Source organism: Oryctolagus cuniculus, chromosome 4 (genome assembly GCF_051225735.1).
Source record: "Oryctolagus cuniculus isolate XC-2025 breed Fujian yellow rabbit chromosome 4, ASM5122573v1, whole genome shotgun sequence".
NCBI lineage: Eukaryota > Metazoa > Chordata > Mammalia > Lagomorpha > Leporidae > Oryctolagus > Oryctolagus cuniculus.
The window spans coordinates 10032323-10053936 of NC_142870.1; the positions used below are offsets into that span (position 1 = coordinate 10032323).

General features: G+C 50.4%; 1 protein-coding gene across 3 annotated transcripts in view; it reads left to right on the top strand.

The window, feature by feature from the left end:
- The first annotated feature begins 9447 nt into the window (after positions 1-9447).
- The window catches only part of RUNX1 (RUNX family transcription factor 1), a 253535-nt gene continuing 241368 nt past the window's right edge, over positions 9448-21614 (top strand). For 2 of the 3 annotated variants that reach the window (XM_051833590.3, XM_051833591.3), the window contains exons 1-2: positions 11514-11741; positions 11888-12003. In XM_051833590.3, the coding sequence (XP_051689550.1) occupies positions 11946-12003 (58 nt within the window). In that variant the 5' untranslated portion in view covers positions 11514-11741; positions 11888-11945. Of the gene's footprint in view, positions 10208-11513; positions 11742-11887; positions 12004-21614 lie in introns of those variants that run through there. The other variant, XM_089331477.1, reaches the window with a different exon arrangement.

Genomic DNA, 21614 nt, shown 5'->3' on the forward strand with positions numbered 1-21614 from the left:
TCATCTTCTCTCTGAAACACTCCCCGTCACCCAGGGGCTTGTCATTACTCCCTCCTCTCAGTTTTGGTAATCCTCCATTCTACTCTCTGTCTCGGAGAATTTGCCTACTCTGGGTAACTCATGTGAGTGGAATCACGCAGTAGCTCTCCTTCTGTGTTTGATTTATTTTAGTAAGCACTATGTTCGCAAGACCTTCCCTGGTGTAGCCCATCTCTGAGTTCTGTTCCTTCTAACAGCATGAGGATGTCTCGTCCTATGCGTACAGTACGTTGTGTTTATCCACCCATCCATCAATGTCGATGGATCCACCTTTGGAAAAGCCATTGGGTTTTTGTGTTCTCTCACCCTTCCCTTGTCCCACGCTTAGATAGGAGTAGACCTACGGCCACTCTAAGTCGAACACTCAAATCTGCACACTAGATCTGACTCCCATCACTGCAGTTGGAGCCTATTGGGCTGCCCTGTTGGCTGTGTGAGTGGGGTGTGGTGAAGCTCCTGTCTCTACAGCCTCGTGCTGTCCATTTAGCCCTGTCCTCACCCCACTCTGCTGGAGAGGAAGAAGGGAAGGGCAAAGGCTAATGTCTGCTGCTGCTGTGAGACAGCTTGGCTCTCCCTGGGCTTTGCACACATTCCTCTGCGCTCTCTCATGGATTCCCCACTGGCTCCCCCATTAGGCTCCGTCTCCTTCAACCCCTGACCCAGGGGCTGGGCCCCTCTCCAACCTGACCACCCCCAACTCCTCTGACCCCACACTGTGGCCTCTTTGGGTTGAAACCTCCTGGCCTCAGCAGTCCACCTTCTTGGGCAGAATCCTTTTTTAAAAAATACCAAGCCAATATCCTACTTGGGCTTTTCATAGCTAGAGATTCTTAACAGGGTTTGCAGGGAATTCCGAACACAGGTCCTTGCATTGCACACTGTGAGAGGCCACGTCTACTTTCCTGGTGATAGGACACACTCTCTGCACGGCCTCACTCAAGTCGCTCTTACGTGATTTGCTGCCCCACAAGCCTCAGCTGCTTCCGTGGGAGGAGAGGACTGGAGCAGCCATGCTCAGCGGCTGCCTCTGAAGTGGGCTCCTGTTCAAAGTCTGCTCTTGCCTTTTTCACATGCTCACTGAGGAGCAAGTGTCCAAGTGGCTCTCCAACACCTTGTGTCCCACACCCCACTCGGCTATCCAATACCTATCATACCTTGGTGGCACAGGCAACACTTTCACATCCTGCCAAGACCCAACACCAATGGCCTCTGTGGAAGGCGACACCCATATCTCCAGAGGGCCACCTCATCAGCCCGTCTCACGCGTAAACTCAAAATCTAGCTGTTTCGTGGAAAGCAGCAATAGAGAGAACTCTAAAGCTTTCTTTGCATATAATTTCCCTCTATTCTGTGAAGTAGGTGCTTATAAATATTTTGGAATTGAATTGAAACAGAAAATCATATAACCAATGTGGCTGTATCTGGACATGCATGTGTAATAATTAACTTCATATTTATTAGCTTCCTATTCAAGTGAGGGAGGAACTGCCTGCCTGCATTCCAGCCAGCTTGGATGTGAGTCTTCTGTTTAGTCTGAGGAGGTGTCACCAAGGAAGAGATCCTCATTGGCTCCTTCTTTTCCAGTCTCTCGAACTCTCTGTAGGCTTTGTTTATCCTCTGTGTCTCTCTCTGCTCAGCATCTAACTTTGCTCCCTCCCCACCCTCCCTGGTCTTGTCCTAGGCTCCCCTTGTCTTGATTGCACATCTCTTGCCAGCCTCTCTCTGGTCCTTGCTCCTCCCACACTCCCTCTCTATGCCCCTCCCCCTTGCTCAGCTTCCCACGCTCTCTTACTCTGCAGCGTAACTAGCTCTGCCCCAAGGCCTCAGCTGCAGCTCCACGCTGGTGCCTTATTCATGTCTGCCTCTTTCCCTGCAGAACTTATAGCCCAGATAATGCGTGACATAGACACCCCCAAACTCCAAGGCTTCAAACAATAACCATTAAGTATTGCCCGTGCCGCTATGGGAAGGGAGTTGGTTCTGCTGGTCATGGCTAAGTTTGGCTGACCAGTTCTTCTGGATTGGACTGGAGCTCACTTGAGTGTCTGATGGTCGGTTGGCTGTCAGCTGATCTGACGTGGCCTCAGCTGGGATGACTGGCCCTCTTCCTTGCCTCTTACCTTCCAGTATAACTAGCCTAGGCATATTTCTTTTTTATTTTTTAAAGATTTTATTTATTTATTTGAGAGGTAGAGTTATAGACAGAGACAGGAAGAGGCAGAAAGAAAGGTCTCCCCAAATGGCTGCAATGGCCAAAGCTGAGCCAATCCGAAGCCAGGAGCCAGGAGCTTCTTCTGGTCTCCCAGGAGGGTGCAGGGGAGATTAAGTGATTAAGTGATTAAGCCCTGAGAAAAAGATCCAAAAAGACAAATAATGTTGGAATGAAGGGGTAATGACTAATTCTACCCGAGACTAATACGCGTCCATTGAGGTCCTGATAATAAAAGAATGAGAGGGAAGCCGGGTTGCTGTGCTGTGGAGTATCCTTGTTGGCTGTACCTGGGTGTAGGGAAGGATAGTCATCCCAAGTCTGAGCAGAGTGTGAGAAACCCAAACCTAAATTCACATAGATGGGAAAAGGACAGAGACCGCTTGGAGACGAGTTTTGGGATGAAGATAAAATTAAGTATGCGCATACATATGAAGATGCTTCAACGGGTCCATGGAAAACACACTGAAAAGATAAGTCTGTTTTAGTGTAAAAGTTTTTCTATCATACAGTTTTTTCATAATTTGCTCTTTCCATGATTTTCAAAATGCTAATTCATTAATTTTCATCTACTTGAATATCAGAATGACAGAGAGAGAGAGAGAGATCTTTCATCTGCTGGTTCATTCACTAAATGCTTGCAACAGCTGGGACTAGGCTAGACTGAAGCCAGGAACCTAGAACTCCATCTGATCTCCCATGTGGGTGGCAGGGGCCCAAACCCTTGAGCTATCACCTCCCAGAATGCATTAACAGGGAGCTGAACTGGAAGTGGGGCAGCCAGGTCTAAAACCAGCCACTGGATATGAGCTGCAGGCATTCCAAGTGGGGGTTAACCTATTGCACCATCATACCCACCCCTCCATCAGCTTTTTGAAGACTCATCATATGTGTGCATTTCAAATCTTTGTGCCAAAAACAAATTTATCTTTTAATTACATTTTCCTTTTTTTTATTTTAATTTATTGGGGCCGGCACTGTGGCATAGTGGGTAAAACTGCCACCTGCAGTGCCCGCATCCCATATGGGCATGAGTTCAAGTCCCAGCCACTCCACTTCCAATCCAGGTCTCTGCTATGGCCTGGGAAAGCAGTAGAAGATGGCCCATGTCCTTGGGCCTCTGCACCCACATGGGAGACCCAGAAGAAGCTCCTGGCTCCTGGCTTCAGATCAGCGCAGCTCCAGCCATTATGGTCATCTGGGGAGTGAACCTGTGGATAGAAGACCTCTCTCTCATTGCCTATGCCTCTCTGTAACTCTACTTTTCAAAAAAATAAATATTTTAAAAATGTTATTTATTTTCATTCCATCTGAAAGAGATACAGCAACAGAGATGGAAAGAGATCTCCTACCCACTGGTTCACTCCCCCAAAAGCCTGCAACAGCCAGGGTTAGGGTAGGCTGAAATCAGGAACTGAGAATTCAATCTGGGCCTCCCATATGGGTGGCAGAGACCCACACACTTGAGCCATCATCTACTACAGGGGTGGAGAACATCCAGCATGCAAAGCTATATAAGGCCCACAAAATCATTTGGCCTGGCCCTGCCAAAGCAACTGTAGGCAAATTCAATGAATCTATAGTAGGCTAATTTCTTTTTATAGATTGATTTATTTATTTTGAAAGTCAGAGTTATAGGGGAGAGGGGAGAGAGAGAGAGACAGATCTTTCATCTGCTGGTTTACCACCCAGATGGTCGCAATGGCCAGTGCTGGGCCAGGCCAAAGCTAGGAGCTTTTTCGGGGTCTTCAATGTGGGTGAATGGGTCCAAGTACTTTGGTCATCATCTGCTGCTTTCCCAGGCCATTAGCAGGGAGCTGGATTAGAAGTGGAACAGCCAAGACATGAACAGACACCCATACGGGATGTTGGCATCACAGGCCACAGCTTTACCCACTGTGCCATCGCTCCGGCCCCTAGCTAACTTTTAAGTTGACAGTTTTTGTATGGCCCACAGATGATGTTATAAATAGCCAAATGGCCATGGGCAGAAAAAAGCTGCCCCACCCTTGAGCTACTGCCGTTCCAGAATGCACGTAGGCAGAAAGTAGAGTCTGAAGTGGAATCAAATCGGGCACTGCTGTCCAGCAAGGGATGTGAAAGTCCACTGCTATGTGAAATGCCCTCCCTGCCAGCAACTTGCTGAATTCCCTCCTCCATAAATGCACCTACCACAGCCAGAGGGGTCAAAGCAGAAGCTCTCCCACCGGTCATAGGAATGGGGTGATTTACAAAGAGCTGGGCCAAGAAAGCAAGAACAATGAAAAAGAACAATGGGGCTCAGTATCTAACAAAGACTAAGGCACCACAGGATCAGGTGAGAGATCAGGTGCTGAATTTGAACACGTGTGTTCCCTAAACTTGTTTTCATTGGTAATGACATTCTGTAAACAATAAATAAAATAAAATAAATAAAATCTTCATAGCTGAGGGGTTTTTTAAGAGTCCCAGATTTCAAGATTCATTAGTTTGATTTGCAAAACCCCTTGGTATCTACTGAACAACAGCTCTGAGTTTGAGGAAGATCCAAAGGCCCAGGTCACACCTTGGGCAAAAAAAATGATGTCCTTAAGTCTCCATTTGGAACATCAAGTTTGAGAATTATTACAGGAGTAATGGGAAAATCTGAAAACGCACAGGGAAACACAGACAGCGCAATATCCTCATCATCACTGAAGGCCATTAGAACTCTGATGTGCCCTGAAGGCAGAGAGCACTGATGGAAACCAGATGAGCTCCCTTTTTTTAATCCTGCAAATGCTTGCCAGTCCTCTGGATTCCCTTACTCTGCTGGGAAAGATGATCTCCATGGAAGTCCTCTGTAGGAGACAGGGTCTATGATAGATAGATGATCGATAAATATGTATCAAGTATATATAGAGTATAATAATTTACAAAGAGTATAAATACCTATAGGAGAGAGAACTATATACTATGTCTATTCAAATCCTTGTTGATACAGCCATTATGGAAAACAATATAAAGTTTCCTCAAAAAAATTGAAAATAAAATTATCAGGTGACGCAACAACCCCTCTTTGGGATATAGATATATAGATATGGATCTCCTAAATGATTGGAATCAGGATCTCAGAGAGAGATTTGCAATTCCCTATGTTGATTACAACACACAATTCACAATGGCCAAGGCAGGGAAATGACCTATCTGTCCATGGATGGATGGCGGAGCACAGACAACGCAGTCTATGCACACAGCGGAATATCACTCAGCCTCACAACGCAGAGCGTCCTGCAACACGTAACTAAGTGAATGAAACTTGAGGACTTTATGTGGAGGCAAACAAGCCAGTCACAGCCTCCTGCAGGATATCAGCCACGGAGCCAGCTAGACAGCCAAGGTCCCAGAATCGGGGAGCAAAATGACACTCACCAGGAGGTGGAACAGAGGGACACCAGAGAAATTACTGATCAGTAGGCATAAAGTCTCGGTCCTGAAGCTGAATGACTTCTAGAAATCTGCTGTAAGACAGTGTGCCAATACAGTACTGTGCTGTACACTTAAAATTTGTTAAGAGGGTAGCTCTCATGTTAAAAGTTCTTAGCATAACAAAATTATACATACATACCTGTATGTGTGTGTGTATACATGTGTGTGAATATTCATGTATGCGTACATTATTCCAAAGTTTTAAAATTCATGCAGTTTTTTCATAATAGGCATTTTCATGAAATTCATATAATTAGGTGGATGAGAGATGGCTAGCTACATAATAGATATATAGATCAATGATAGATCAATCGATCGATTGATCCCAAGTCTCAGTGATGGCGTTCTGTGACGGGATGTTCACAGCCAGCCCCAGACGTCTGAAGCTCAGAGCTCAGTTTCTTCTCTCCACTTTGAATAAACTAAACACGTGAGAGAGAGATGAAGTCAGAAGCAGAACATGGACAAGTCTCCATTCCTACCTCCTCCCAGAAATCCAGCCTCTTTCTGACCTGGCAACAGCAAGGGAAGGGAATTTATAGAGGAGGAAATTAAGACACACACCACACAGTTTTTAAGTGGGGGATTTTGTTTCTTGGTAGCATTTGCCATTTTATTTTATTTTATTTTGACATTTTGAGGTCCTGAAAGAATTTTCAGCCTGCCTTTGTAGGAATGAATGATATCATTCCAAAAGAACATTTAATTCAAAAATTAAGTGATGAACACCAAGAATTCCCCCAGCATCGGCTGCAGGGGATTTTTTTCCAACTGGTTCTTGTGTGAACCTCTAATTCAGAGTCCAGATGCCGCGTCTTTATGAAACCTGGCAAGTACAAAGGCTAAAATTCACACATTGGCTCTTTCCATATTGAAATGTCAACCACAAGTCTCTTTCCCATTCCATTCAAAACCACTGTGCATGGTCCCATTAGTGACAGATCTCAAAGGACCCCAGTCAAAGAGGTAGGGTCAACAGTCCCTGCTGGGGACAGCACTGTGGTGTAGCCGGTAAAGCCACGCCCTGCAGCGACGGCATCCCATATGGGCACTGGTTGGAGTCCCAGCTGCTCCACTTCTGATCCAGCTCTCTGCTATGGCCTGGGAAAGCAGTAGAAGATTGCCCAAGTGCTTGGGCCCCTGCACCCATGTGGGAGACCCAGAAGAAGCTCCTGGCTTTGGATCAGCCCAGCTCTACCCATTGCGGCCATTTGGGGAGTGAACCAGCGGATGGAAGGACTCTCTCTCCCTCTCTGCCTCTTCCTCTTTGTAACTCTGCCTTTCAAATAAATAAATAAATAAATCTTTAACAAAAATTCCATGTGGAAGCTTGCAAATTTGCTCACCGCCAGGACAAGAGGTTGTGACTACGATGAAGAATCCAACGTTCTGGAAGCCAGGTGCTTTGATCAGAGCCGGAACGTGAATTGGCATTTGTCACACAAAACAAAGCACAGAGTCATAGATAATCTCACCCTCATGAATGCTGGTTTCTTCAACTCAGAACAGTTTTAGTTTCTTCCTTTCTCTTCGCTTTCCCTGCCTGGATCTCATGCTAAAATTAGCCTCAAGGTTGGAGGAACTGACTGGAAAGTTCAATACCAACTTAGAATGTTTTCCATCATTCGACCAAACCTCGAATGCTGAACATTTCTGGTTTGTTTAAGTTTCCCAGCTTCACCCTCCTGGTTTCGAATGGCACCAGGAACAGAAGGGCCCAGAGCTCTGGAAGGAGAAACTATTCCAAACAAGCCTGCTGGGCCAAGGCAGGCCTGAGAGGATCCAGACACACTGGAGAGAAGTGGCCACAGCCCTGGACCCTGGCAGGCTTGGCTGCTACAAGCGGGCCCCACGGGAGGGAAGGCCCTGCTCTTGGAACAAAACTCAGAACACGGCATCTGCAAGGCAGGGGCTGGGGAGCAGTGGCAGGTGTTCCTTGCGGGGGAGGACAGCTCAGGGCAAGGCTGACCAGGCCACCTGCAGCACGGCCCGCCCTGTGCACACGTGGTGAGCATCTGGAAGAACTCGCAGGATGAGTGGGTTTCCAAACTGCAAACGGAGAGTCTGACACCCTGGAGGGGAAATGTCTCCTTGTTTATACCCACGTGGCCACGGGCTAGGCAGCTGGAGCACTGTGTGGTGTGTCAAACCTCAAACTGTAACCTTGACCCAAACACGGCGCTGGCGATGAGAGGTCTGAGCGACAGTCCAAGAAAGCGCTACCTGGCAGGACTTGAGCCATGCCTCTTGCGGGTTTCTGCTCTCTAGAAACATACTAGACTGACAAAACTATGGCATGAAGAGCAGGAGGTTTCAGAAGACTTGAAGGAAGGGGAGATCTCAAAGAATGTAAACAACCCCGGGGTTGCTCTTTCTTCACTCCCCTCCTGCACGTGCAAGGCTACCCCCAGGGCAATCTTCTGACTGTCTCGTGTACCGGAGTCACTTAGGGACCTGTAGGCACCAACGCAGGTTCTGATTCAGCAGACCTGGGCCGGAGCCCAAGACTGTGCTTCCTGACAAGTTCTCTGGCGATGTCCGTGCTGTTGGTCCCCTGTCCACGCGCACGGCCGTGGGGCAGTTTTAAGTCTTTCCTTTGAAACCACTGTAGTTCAAGAATCTTTTCTATCATGGAACAGCGCTCATTTGATGGGTAACTTTCAATACCTTCCCTCCCTCCTTCCCTACCTCCTGCCTTCCTTCTTCCTTCCTAAATCCTACTTCCCTACAGAGCAATACAGCTCCAGCTACAGAAAGTTAAGACATAAATACTAAAACTCTGCCTTGTCTATAAAATCCAGCATCGTGAGGACTTAAATGTGCCCCTTTAGCTAGAGAACCAAGAGACGGGTGAAGAGAGATGTGCTCAGGAAAGAGGAGCTGCTCCCCGCGGGCCCCCCTCGGGCCTCGCCAGTTACCTAAAACTATCAGATTTGCCAAGAGCAGGAGATGTGCGTCCCCTGAAGCTTTGCTGTTCAATTTAAAAATCATCGCCGAGCTAATTGTTGGCCTAGCATGCAAGTGTTTGGAGAGCATCGCGGTGGGAGCACACGGTTTTGGAAAATACTGGAAACTCATGCCACGCAGAGATAAGTCAGCAGCCTTGTCCTCCCGGGAGTTCTGGCTACACCAGATCTGGGGGGGGGGGGGGGGGGGCGGGTGCCCATCTTTCCCCTGTTTTCCTGGCTGAAGGATCTTTATCATAGCTGTGTGCGGGACCGCGTATGGTACTCAGGGAATGAAAAGGTCTGGAAGGGAGAATTTTCACTGAATTGGACGGCACACAGGTCTCCTCGTAATTAAAGGGTTACGCAGCTATGGGTCTCTCCGCCTTTGCTGGGATTTTTATAGGGCCATTAAAAAAAGACACCTGAGCATACCCCACGCCCACCCCCACCCCCACCGCGGCACTTGGAAGCTGGAGCCAATCTGAGCGAGGGTGGAAGCTGCCACCCAATTCCTTGGCAACACCACAGTGCCTGCAACGGCTTGGGTGCTATTCCCAAGCCAGCGGCCCGGGGGCTGAGTCACTTGCAGGAATGAGGAGAGAGGGTGTGGATCAAGGCCCTGACTTAAAGAATCCTAACCAGTTCTGGTTAAAATGGGATTAAGCATTTCTCTAGGCAGTTCACTGATGACAGACGTGGGTTTTGGGGTGTTTGTTTGTTTGTTTGTCTTGGGCTCCTAAGAGAGAGGTAGACGCCAAGTTTGCCGGCAGCTGGCTGAGGTTTGAGTTATTGTCATCACCTGGAAGAGGCCCAGAGCCTCTCTTCCCCACCCCCCACCACCAACTGCTGGGGAGTTAGGCTGTGGCTGTCCTGCCCGTTAACCCTGGGAAAGGCAGCGCAGTGCCCGTGTGCAGGCCTCCACAGGCTGCCCCCTGGTGCTCCAGGGAAACCCTAGCCCTGACCAGAACAGCGGAGCCCCAGGCTGCCAGCCGTCTCTCGGATCTCACGTGTCCCACGAAGACCCCGCTGGGAGCAGTGCACCCTGGGCTCCAGCTAGGCCCGCAGAGAAAAGCCAAGAATCCCAGCAATTAGCTGACACATCCAAGCGCCTCGCCGAAGCAGCTGGACACCTGTGACTAAAAGCATGTAGGGAGTTTCTCAAGTGAAATCTCCGAAGGACTCATCGGCTGCTCTGCTTGCCTTGCCAGCTCATCGTTAAGTGTGAGTCGACGCTGGAAGGGCAGCTGCAGGTTCCAGCCGTCAGCTCTCAGACCCCTTCCCAGGAAGGCTGAGTGCAGGGGAGAGAATGGGGCCTGAGGTGGGCTCAGCTGGGCCTTGACTTCACCAGGACGTCCTGTGACGCTGGATCACGGGCAGTGTGCACCGAGGGGCCACGTGAGCCCGGTGTGGCGCTCTGATACATAGAGAACACAGATCCCGCATCGAAGAACGCAGATGTCGCTAGCACTCTTGCAGAGCTGCCGACATTTGGCAAAGCTGCCTCTCACAAGTCTGGGAGAAAGCAGTCTCTGGGGTTTCGGTTCCTGCTTCCGTCAAAAGAGGAGTAAGTTAAAAAAAAAAAAAAATCGTGTCCGTGGCTTTTGAAAGGCCTGGGAGTCTGAGGGCATGTTTGAGGTGCAGAATTCCGCAGAGGCGCGCGTTCCAAGGGACCGTCCTGGGGTTCAGGCTCTGCAGTGGCCTCCCAGGGCAGTGGTGCACCAGCTGGAAACCCAGGGCTGGGGTCTCGGACCCTGCAGTGCAGTTTCTCTTGAGCAATAACAAAAAGGATGCTTTTGTTGATCAGCAGGGGAAACCGACAAGCAGGATAAAGCTCCCCAAGGCTGGGGTGGTCTGCACCCCCCCGCACACAAAAGTAGCCTGCTTCTTTAGGACTGACCCAGGTGGGCATTGCACAGGCGGAGGGTGAGCTCATGGGGCCCATCAGCCAGCCCCCCCGACAAGGGGCCGCTCCCGAGAAGCCCCTCCTCGGCTTCCTCTGGCCATGGTGAATTCTGGAAGTCTCACCAGCTACCTGCACCGACAGGTGTTTTGGGCCGGTTGAGCTGAGCTAAGCCAAGGCAGGTCCAGGAAGCAGGTCTTCGCAGGTGAAACTCGCTTTTTCCTTAGCCTCCTAACCAGAGTGTGTGTACAAGTGCGAATCCCTGTTCTCAGAGACACAGGGCCTCCACCCCCGTACTGAAACAGAGGTGTGCAAAAATGTCCATGGAGGAGGAAGAAAGCCACATACGTTTGATTTCATTACACGGACACTTTTATCTCAAAAAGGAAAGTGCTCTCCTTTGGACAGGCTTTAAAACACTGATAAATCGCTAGCCCCTTTTAGGGGTCTCTCGCCTAATCTTTTTTTCCCCCTTGTCATTTCACTCACACTGTTACACTCTTGAATAAGGACTGACTTCTTCCCCCACCCCCACCCCCCGCACCCCCTGCCGCCAGCTGATTTTGAGCATTCGAAATGACAGGGTCCACATCCTGTGTATGTAGCATCCCGACGACCGACGCCAGCGTTGAGTTACTATTGAATAGGCAGCAATGAAATCCTTATCAAAATACTCAGTAGCTTCCCAAACCCACAAATACCAAGAGCAGGAGCTGAGCCATCCCTAAGCCAGCAGAGACCCTTGCGATAAGAGGAGAGACCGAGCCACTGTTCTTCTGCATCCCCTCTCTCTTGAAGTCTCTACTGGGCTTTGTGTTTGCACTGCCTGGGGGGCAGGGCAGGTGGGAGAAGGAAGAGAACAGCTCAGAAAGTACAAAAAAAAAAAAAAATTGACCTCACTTGGCGTCACATGACTGGCAAGAACCAATGAAGCCAGGCCGTGGAAAGGGGAACAGTTAAATTTGTAATTTGGGCTGTGTGAAAACTTCTTTGGGTCTCACAGACAACCACAGAACCACAAGTTGGGTAGGCTGGCAGTGGCAGGAGGCTCAGCCCAGTGTAGTGGTCAGCCGGCCGGGCGACTCACCCTGAGTGCAAACCACAGGCTATCAGAGTGGCGCACAGCGTCAGCCCACAGCCCCGGCGGGCGCGCTGCTGGGTTTGCTCTTTAACAATTTGAATATTTGTTTGCACCAAGGTACCTTTGTGTGTTTTTTTTTTTTTCGTAGAACTCGGGGAGTCCCAGGAGTACCCAGGCGGAGGTGGGGAGGGGAAGAGATGGAGGGAGCCATGATGGGCGTGAGGAGGTGAAGGCGGTGACCTTTCTTGGTTTTCACTCCTAAGGTAAAAGACACCATTGAACTCCCGCCTTCGGCAGAGGGTGCGATTTCGGGAGGAAGCTATGGCTTCAGACAGCATATTTGAGTCATTTCCTTCGTACCCAGAGTGCTTCATGAGAGGTGAGTACCGTGCTGGTCTTCTGGTATCTGCTTGTGTTCAGCTCTGCGCCCACAGCAAGGGGGCAGAGGGGCGCCTGGGTGCCCGTCTGTGTCGGAGTGGGGGAGGACTTGTCCCCGAGGCCGGTGATTGCAATGCTATTGGATTACCAACTCCTCCGAGGGCAGCGCCGCCGAACTGTTTTTACGCATACTTGGTTAAGCTGGTGAAGTGCTGGGTCAGAGGACGAAGGCAGCGCGGTAGCTCGGGCTGCTCTGGTTTAAAGTCCTGGAGATCAGAACGCTTGCACAAAGCTCCCCCGGGTTTTATGCGTGCCGTCCCTTGCCGGCAATGGAATAACCGTGTCTGAGTTAGCCTGAACTTTGCACGCTGTGTGGCCCGGACGGCAGCCTGCCCTGGGGGCTTAGCAGGCACACACGCTGAGCAAGCCAGCCGGGAAGGGCTGGAGCCAGCGTGGGGCAAGAGGCTCTCGGATCTGCCCTGTGCGTCAGCCAGCCTGGAGGTCTCAGGCTCAAAGTGGCGACTCGGCTATCTCCAACACGCAGAGAGTATTGGAGCCTGGCACACTCGCTTAGGTTAGAGTTGTCAGGTCCAGGCTGTGCTGTTTTCCTGGGCGCCCCCAGGCAAAGAGGCAGCCTGCATCTTTGAAGCGAGAAAGCAGGTTGTGACATCCCAGGGTCTTTCTCTTTCTCTCGAAGAGAGCAAGGAAGGAGTTTCCCAAGTCCAACGAACGTTCTGGCAGCTTGGGTCCGTGGACTGCACGCTCACCAACGGGAGCACTGGTGTGCAAAACCCCTACGCACTTTTGCAACCAGACTCTTGAAACCTGCAAAGCTAGGGCTGAGCAGTGAGTGTGAGACAGTGTGCCGCCCGGAGGCATTTTGTGTATCTTTCGTGGTAAGAGAGGGCAGTGCTTAGCAGTAACATGAAAGACCATGAAGGCGTCGGAGCACCGGGGCTGGGCTTTGGCCGGTACCTGCAGAATGTGGCTTGATGGTTTGGCAGAGCTGGAGCGGAGTGGGCTTGGATGGAAGACTAATTAATTTTCAGGCTCTTGCATGCCCCCAAATAGTGTCTGCGCCTCGTTCTCTATTCATGCAGTCAAGTGAGCAGGGGAACGTGGCGGGCTTGCCAGCCGCTCGGTCACAGCAGACACCGCTGGGAGTGCCACATTCCATTTGTTTCTGGATCCCTGAAATTTAAAAACTTGACAAAGATGTGTGTGTGTGTGTGTGCGCTTGTGCGTGTATGTCTGTGTTTGTGTGTCTGTGCATCTGTGTGTGTGTGCTTGTGTGTCTGTGTGTATGTTTGTGTCTTATTTGTGTGCTTGTGTGTCTGTTTTGTGTGTGTCTGTGTGTTTTTGTGCGTCTGTGTCTGTGTATCTGTGTGTCTCATTTGTGTGTGTGTTTGTGTCTGTGTGTGTTTGAGTGTGTGTATATCTGTGTGTCTGTGTGTATCTGTATATGTGTCTGTGTGTCTTGCTTGTGTGTATCTGTGTATGTGTGTGTCTGTGTGTGTCTGTGTATCTGTGTGTCTGTGTTTGTGTATCTACATGTGTGCCTGTGTCTGTGTCTGTGTGTGTCTTGTTTATGCGTGTTGGTGCCTCTGTGTGTGTATCTATGTATGTGTGTTCCTGTGTGTGTGTCTGTGTGTCTGTGTATCTGTGTGTGTATCTGTATCTATGTGTCTTGTTTGTGTCTGTGTGTATCTGCATGTGTGCCTGTGTCTGTGTGTGTCTTGTTTATGTGTGTCTGTGTGTGTATCTGTGTGTGTCTTGTTTATGTGTGTTGTTGCCTCTGTGTGTGTATCTGTGCATGTGTGTGTCTGTGTATCTGTGTGTCGTGTCTGTGTGTGTGTGTCTGTGTGTCTTGTTTGTATGTATCTGTATGTGTATGTGTCTGTGTCTGTGTGTGTCTGAGGGAAAGGGGTAGGTCTAGGCGGACACACAAGACAGCCAGCCATGAGCTGATCCCCAGCTTCAGCCGGAAGGGTTTCTGAGCGCTCTCCACTGGCAGCGGGGAGTGCAGTCGACTCACGGGGATGTGTGTGAGTCACGCATCGCATCTGGCAGCGTCGTGGGCGCCGTGGGGCCAGGGCCCTGGCTGAGAGGCTGCGCGGGGCTCCCTCGCAGCGTTTCCCCTGGGGAAGCAATATTCGCAGAATAAGAGAAAAACGAGCTTCCTGCCTTCCTGCACTTCCAGTGCCCTCTCCAAGCGCTGACTGTTTCCTCTGTGATCAACCCCAGGAAGGCAGAGGCAGGACATTTTGCTGGGATGTCAGCGTGTAGGGCTGGCCCTGGAAGCCGTCCTTAGAGAACGAGGGCGCAGGGCGACCTGTGCGCACACCAGGAAACAGGCGCCCACCGGAGCCAGGAGCCCAGCGCCTGCGCCCTGCGCCCTCAGCCAACCCCGAACAGGACTCAGCCAGCTCCCCGGGGGGCGCCCTGGAGCGGGGCGCGGCCCTCACCCCAGCACTCAGAGGGGCCATCTGAACAGGTCCTTTTGCTCCTTCCTCTCAGTAGGAGGAACACAGCACCTGCCAGACTCTAACTCGATCCTGTAACTTGGAGAATTAACCTCAGAAGGCCAAGTGGAGGCTTGGCAATTTCCTGATTAATTTCAGACAAGTAATCCATCAACAAGAGGCTTTAAATTGTCAGGATGAGCTGTCCCCATTGCTCAGCCATGCCGGAGAAGTGACAGCATGTTTCTTTGGGTGCCACTTGGGCACTGTTTTTGTTTTTGTTTTTGTTTAGCACCTGGTGGGAGCAGGACCATTGCTACATTTTTTCTCCTCTTAATTTTCTCGGTGCCCCCGTTGCCCCCACCCCGCACGCTGCCTGCTAGACCAGACCTCACCACCTGTGACTTTTAGCATGGGTCCCCTCCCCCACTGTAGCTTTAAGCAGGGCCTGGAGGCAGCATTGTGTTTTCTTCCTGGGGTGACATTTGTCAGTCTGTGCTGTTCTCACGATAGGAGCCCTCTGAGTTTCTCTAACCAGAGAACCCTGGGGAAATTGGGGGTGAAAAGAGAAGTGGGGGGCTGGGAGGACCACCATCGCTGGGTTCTGAGAGTGACACAGGCTGAAGATGAGCGTGGCTTACCGCAGAGCATGGCTGCGTTTTCTGTCACGCCGCACCAGCTTGTCACTCAGTTTGCTTAGGAGAGAAGACGCGATGCGATCAAGGTGCCCCGGGACTTGCACACACGGTTTGCAGCATCCAATCCTTTCAGAACCCGAGCTTGGTCCCATCAGAAGGTGCAAGGTACCAACAGAGAGAGCTGTGGTGGGTACAGGGGTTAGAAGCCTCAGCGTATACGGATTTTTGCAAAATGTCTCAGGTAGCCTGGTTCTTAGAAGTGGCTTTAGTGGTCTATGCAAAGCCTGAATGCTGATATGCTCGGAGTTCCTAGAACCACAGGTAGAAATCTCAGCCACGCCACCCCCTGCTCTGGGTGTCTTCACGGTGCACTTGCTCCGCCCGGGGAAGGCTTTCTAAAGGAATGGCGACTGGCCCGGTGTGCTTTTGTGGAAACCCCGGTTTCCCCTGGTTTCTGAAGGCTGTCGAGACACTGCTTCAGGTTCCACTGCAGATTTCAGCTCACAGAAGGCCGTGGATTAAACCATCTGTGGCACCGACCTCGGTGCAAAACCCACATTCTTTTTTCTAAGGCAGCCATAGCAAAATATCACCGACTCGGTGTCTTGAGCAGGAGGAATTTGTTCACCGTAGTGGAGGCCAGAAGCTTGGGGTCAAGGTGTCGTCTGGGGCCTCTGACCTTGGCTTAGACATGAACTTTGTCTCTTGGTGGAGTGTCTGCACCTTCTTCCTCTCTTCTATCAGGACATAGGTTGGATTGGAGACCATCCTAGTAACCTCATTTTATCTTCACAATCTCTCTAAACACTCTGGGGTGTTCATGAATTTCAAGGGAAATGCATGATATGAAAAAAAGCTATGCCTGAACATCAATATTTTTTTGCATCAAAGCAAACATATCTTTTAATCCCATTCTCCCATGAGTTTTGTGGAGGGGCCCCTTGAAGTCACAAGTTGAGGGTCTGGGGACTAAGACTTTCACACATGAACTGGGGGGCCCCAGTGCGGCCCTAACAGTGTCTCAGTGAATCTGACACCCCCAGGGACCAGCAGGAAATGGCTGCACGAGGCCTGCTTTTCTGGGTGGTGCAGACTGGGACCCTCACAGGCCCTACGTGCAGTGGAATTTCACAGCTGAAGCTCTCCACACATCTTGAAACTATATTTTAAAAAAGGTGTGAAGAGCTATCTAATTCATAATCATGCCCTTTGCCATGCAATCTCTTTGCATATTCAGAAATGCTTGAGGATGACAAAATGACAATTTTGAAACCTTGAAGTCTGAAGAGAGTGGAAAGCAGCACCCAGAAGCAGCTCCTACCCCTGCTCTGCTCCCTCCTGCACCATCAAAGGGGCAGCAGGTGGCCCTAGGTTGAAAGGGCACGTCGCCCCTCGCAGCTTTTGAGCAAATGAGTAGCTGGGAGATTCCTGTGTCTTCTTGAAATAGATCAGAAAGAGACTTTCAGAAACACACGTGATCCTCTCCTCAGGACGCCAAGCTGGTGTGGAGCTCGTGACTTGCACACACACACACACACACACACACATACACACAGAGACTTGCACAGAAACCAGGGCTCAGCCAGGGTCAGCCTGGAGCAGAGGGCCTGGCATTGGATCAGAGCAGCCACTCTTAACAGAGTCCGAGACAGGAGAGCTGGATGGGGGTGGGAAGGAGGTGACATGCTCAGATAACACAGGGCTGGTCTTCGCTTTTTTCTGGCTGTGGTCACATATTTGAGTCTCAGGTCCCTCATCTGCAAATCGTAGAGAGTGGCAGAAGCTACGGTGAAGGGAGCTGGGTTGATTCAGTTCAGTAACCTGTGCCAAGTGCCCAACCCGCCCCCAAAAGCCAGCAGTTGATATTAACCGTGGCCATGGACTTTCACTTATGTTGCTAAGGTGCTCGCTAGTCAACTTCTGCTCCAAGACAGGAGAGGTCGCCAGGGCTTGGGAGATATCAGGGGAGGCTCTCTGAAAAAGGACACAGGAACTGCAGAAGGGCATGGGTGGGGATGGAGGGACAAAGGGCAGAGGGAAGGATGGGCCTGGCAGAGGCAGGGCCGTAAGACCCTCCATGGGGGCTGGGAGGCAGCAAGTGCGTCGGCCCACCTGGTGGCGTCTCAGCCACAGGCCATCCTGCCTCTCCTCCAAGAGCCCATGAAGAAGGCAGAACAAGACCGAGAACTCTGTGTCACTGAGCGTCCCAAGCACAGCTCTTGGATAGGGGGACTCTTGGGGGCACTGAGTCTTTGACCGGAACACAGGGACAGCAGAGATGTTTCCCCTCCCCGAGAGTTCTGGGAGTTTCTTGTAGAAGGAGCCCCTGGGCTTGTGGGGCAGCAGGCAGGCTGCTGTCAGTCAATCTCCTTGCTGCTTGGCGACATTTGTCACCAGGGACTTTGAGACAGCTCTGGCGGGAGGGGAGGCCCACACCGGAAACTCCAGCAAATGTTCAGTTTCTCAGGTAACTTCTTCGTGACCCAGATGAGTCAGTAAATGTCTGTGTTCCCACTGCAGTTCTGCAAACAGTGCTAGTGCCGTCCAAGGCGAGCCTGCCTCGAATCACTAGTTCCTGTTCGCAATCTTTGAACGCAGCAGAGAGAGGCACTGGAAACCACGGCGCGGGTCGGCTTAGGCCCATGCAGTGAGCGACTTCTGGAAGGACTGTCCTAGCTGGTAGGAAATACGAGGGTGCTTCAAAAGGCCATAGAAATAAGACTCAAAAGAGAACTGTGTTTAGTTCTCTTTAAAAGGTTTTTTTAAAAGGTTTTACCCATGCCCAGTTGTTTTTTTCGTAATGCACATTATTCCATGACTGTTTTGAACACCCCTAGTAGGTATCGTGCTAGTTTATACATGCAGACTGTCCGCACTTCTTCTCAATCTTCATTTTCATTATTCTCATTCAGCAGAGAAATCTGCAAAAATCACTCTGGTGCCTAAACAGGCATTCAATTCACCAAATCACATGGGCGGCAAATGCTTCTTCCTTGACCATCCAAGTGGTTCCTCCATCGGTGCCACCACGAGGCGTGGCAGAGCACACCTTTGCCTTGACCCTCCCTGCTTCTAAAAAAGCAAAGATCCTTACAGTGGCATCACCTGAATGGCCCGGTAAGATCTTTACAAACCATGGACATCATTAGCCACAAAGTGGCTCCTTAGCACAAATCGGAGTTCAAAGCCTCCTGTCACCTCTCTCCGACATGCTAGGAAAGGAAGCTGGGACTCTCCTAGGATTTGCACCGGCTGCACGCTTGGTTGGAGGGACACACTGCCTTGCGTCCCTGAATACGTGTGTGTGTGTGTGTGTCTTCCCTCTCCCCTCCTTTCTCTGGATAGCACTGAATGGTCCCAGAGAAGGAGCAAAAACAGAGAAATGAACAGGACATCCACAAGGAAGGCTGCCTTGCATTACAGGACAGAAAGCAGCACCCTTGCTGGGCCGAATCTGCGAGGATGGGGCTTGGCTACAGGTCAAGGAACAGCTGGCTCCAGTGGCTTCTACAGATGGGCACTGGTCTGTGGGGGCAGGTGGCCAGGGGTGAGCTGCGCGGGGCGGTGCAGTGGGACAGACACACCCAATGCCTCTGCATTTTGATCCCACCTAATGGCCCCCACCTTGGATCTGTCCAGGCAGGAGGGAGACGGGGACTTGGGAGGCCTCCACCTCTTCTCTTAAAGGGCCTCGCTTTTCAGTCCAGAAAAGGAAGCCCTGCTGGGCAAACGTGCGTGTCTGGTAGGCCAGAGCCGTGGCACAATGCTGACCGGAAGGAGCTTGCACAATGCAGAGAAGCCCAGATGAAGTCTGGGAGTGGACCCCAAGCCTGGCGACAAAGGCCATAGCTAGGCAGGCTGTGCCCTCCTGGGATACCTCGCATCGTCACTTCCAGTGCACGTAGTGGGGAAAACACAGGGGGAGCGACTGAGCTCCCACTGAGTCTTTATTGGAAGTTGCAGGTGGAGGCTGGGGGGGCGGGGGAGTGGGGGGGATGTAGCCTCCATTCCCTGGAAGCCACACAACAGGACACGGGGTGGGTGGTGGCAGAGGAGCCAGCTCGGTAGGACACAAGGCCACAGCTGTTTTCAGGTTCCCAGCCCACGCATCACACCTGACTCTCTCTCCACGTTACAGCAAAAGACAGAGAGCCAGCAGCGCCATCCCCACGAACCCAACTCACCGGGACCCCCTACCTACCTGGCCGTGGCCTTGGTGGTCCCGCGGGGAGCTAGGGACGGGTGGCTTCTGTTTGGTTTCTTTTCCTCGCCTCTTGAATTCTCCAAATGTCATCATCCAACATCCTAAACTGCTTTTTAATTTAGAAAAATTGAAAGAGAATTCTTTCTTATCGAATTCCTTAAATGGAACTGTCTTCTAAACGACTCGCGAAATTGACTTTAAGATATTTTTATCTTTTATAGAAACACAAAAGGCCGATAGATAATCAGGCGGTGAAAACTTACTCCTACCTTGTATTTCTGCAAGCTACCGAGCAGTTTCACTTTGTGATTACTGGACTTGTCTGCTTCCTGAGTGTGGATGCAAATCTCCCTCCTTGAGAAAGTCCGAAAAGAAAGAAAAGAAAGTCTTTATTCAGTTTTTTTTTCCTCCCCTGAAATAAGAAATAATGTAAACCTTTCATTTTGTGTTGCTGCAAGACTGGTATTCATTTCGAGAATTGTTGATCCTGTGTACCACCCTGCCCTCTCATTCCATGGGCCCGTGTGTCTATTTTTGGATGGATTTCTTTTTAAACAGTTCCCCGAGACATGTTAGGGGCCCCACATGGAAAAGGTCACCCAAAATAGAAACCTCAGTTTGCCACTTGGGCCTGCTTACCGGTGCTGGTGAAGGCAAGACTGATGCTTCTTTGTGTAACTGCAAGGCCCATGTTAAATTGATTCGAAAGCAGGCACCAAATGTGTGAAGGCACAGAGGGCTGTGTGCCGGGAGAAACAGGCAGCCCTCGCGTTCTGCAATCTACTGTCTCTGCTGGCCACCCGGCTCGGGCTGCTGGCCCTGCGGACACCCCCTGAGGAGACAGTGATGCCTCCCAGCGACCTTTGCTGGGAGAGAATGAGATGAGAAGTGAAATGCAGCTGGGAGAACACCCTGTCTTCCCTTCGGGGGGCGAATGAGAGGTCTCTAAAAAGTCCATGGAAATGCGTATTCCGAACATGCACTATGCGCGCATTTCAAAAATGTTTGCACCAGCAGAAACTTACCTTTTCATGCCATTTTTTCCCCATGAAATTGTTGAAGTACCTTCATGCCTCCATCGTGATCGGCATTTATGTCCTTCTAAAATAGTGTGGGATTTCAGATTATTTGATCACTTGCAGATATGAAAGATCTAGAAAACATTGCAGTGGTCAGCTGGCCAGACAGGGGCATGTTCAAAAGACCAAGCAGAAGTCAACGCTGAGCCCACGGCATGCTGTTCCACGGTCTCATTCACGCTGTTCCACAGTGTCATTCCTGTGGGCTCAGCTTTTGCAGGGAGACTACAAATGCTGTCAGAGAAGCAATTTCCTTTCCTATGCAACATTTTATAATTAAGTTTTCAACATTTGCTCTGTATTCTAGACTCAAGGTGTGCAAAACAAACATAGGCTAATAAAATCCATTGGCTGGGGCGCCATTTATCCCAGAGCTGTTTTCACCCCTGCCACAGCCGGCTACACCTTCTCACACAGCTTCTGTGTGCACTTGGAACCCTGGGCACAAGCCCCCTGTTCCACACCATCTACAACCACATCTGGGCCACTCCATCCACCTCACAGACACCCACCGCTGAACTTGACATTACCACACTTGGAAAGTGTATAATTTATACAGTCTGAAACCACATAACGTGTAAAGACACACACACAAGGGGCTGTAGGAACCTCCAGGAAGGGGAAGGGGTACCCTCCAGGGGTTGTTCTCTCATCTCAGCTTTTTCATAGATGATGGGGATGCACGAAAATAGAATGATGCCGGCGTGAACCGGCGTGAACCGGCGTGAACCGGCGTGGACAGGAGCTCCGCCTGCTGTATGGTTGGTGTTGAATGCGGGGTAGACCCAGATAAACCTGGCTGTTCCACCTCAAAGTCCTAAAGGGGCACAGCTAGCAGCCTAAAACAAATCCTAGGACTGAGAAGGTGTGGCCTCAAATAAAGACGTATGAATGCCAACAATGGAGATTCGGTTCAACTGCCGGTCACCCCACATCATTACTTCACACACACACACGTGCTATGCCTCCTATGGCACTTCATACTGTGATTCCAAGCAGAGTCACAGAGGTGGGTGAATCTGTTTAAAAACCAAATAAACCGCAAGGCATCGTCCAATAGGATACATTGTAGGTGTCACATGTGTGTGTATGTTGTGCAGACATACGTATGTATATTGTTGTATGTAGTGCAGTTGGCATCTCAGATTATATAACTACATGTACAAACATAGTTCAGAAAGTTCTCGGAAAATGCAATTAGAAGAGAAACACTGTAGTGCAAAAAATGT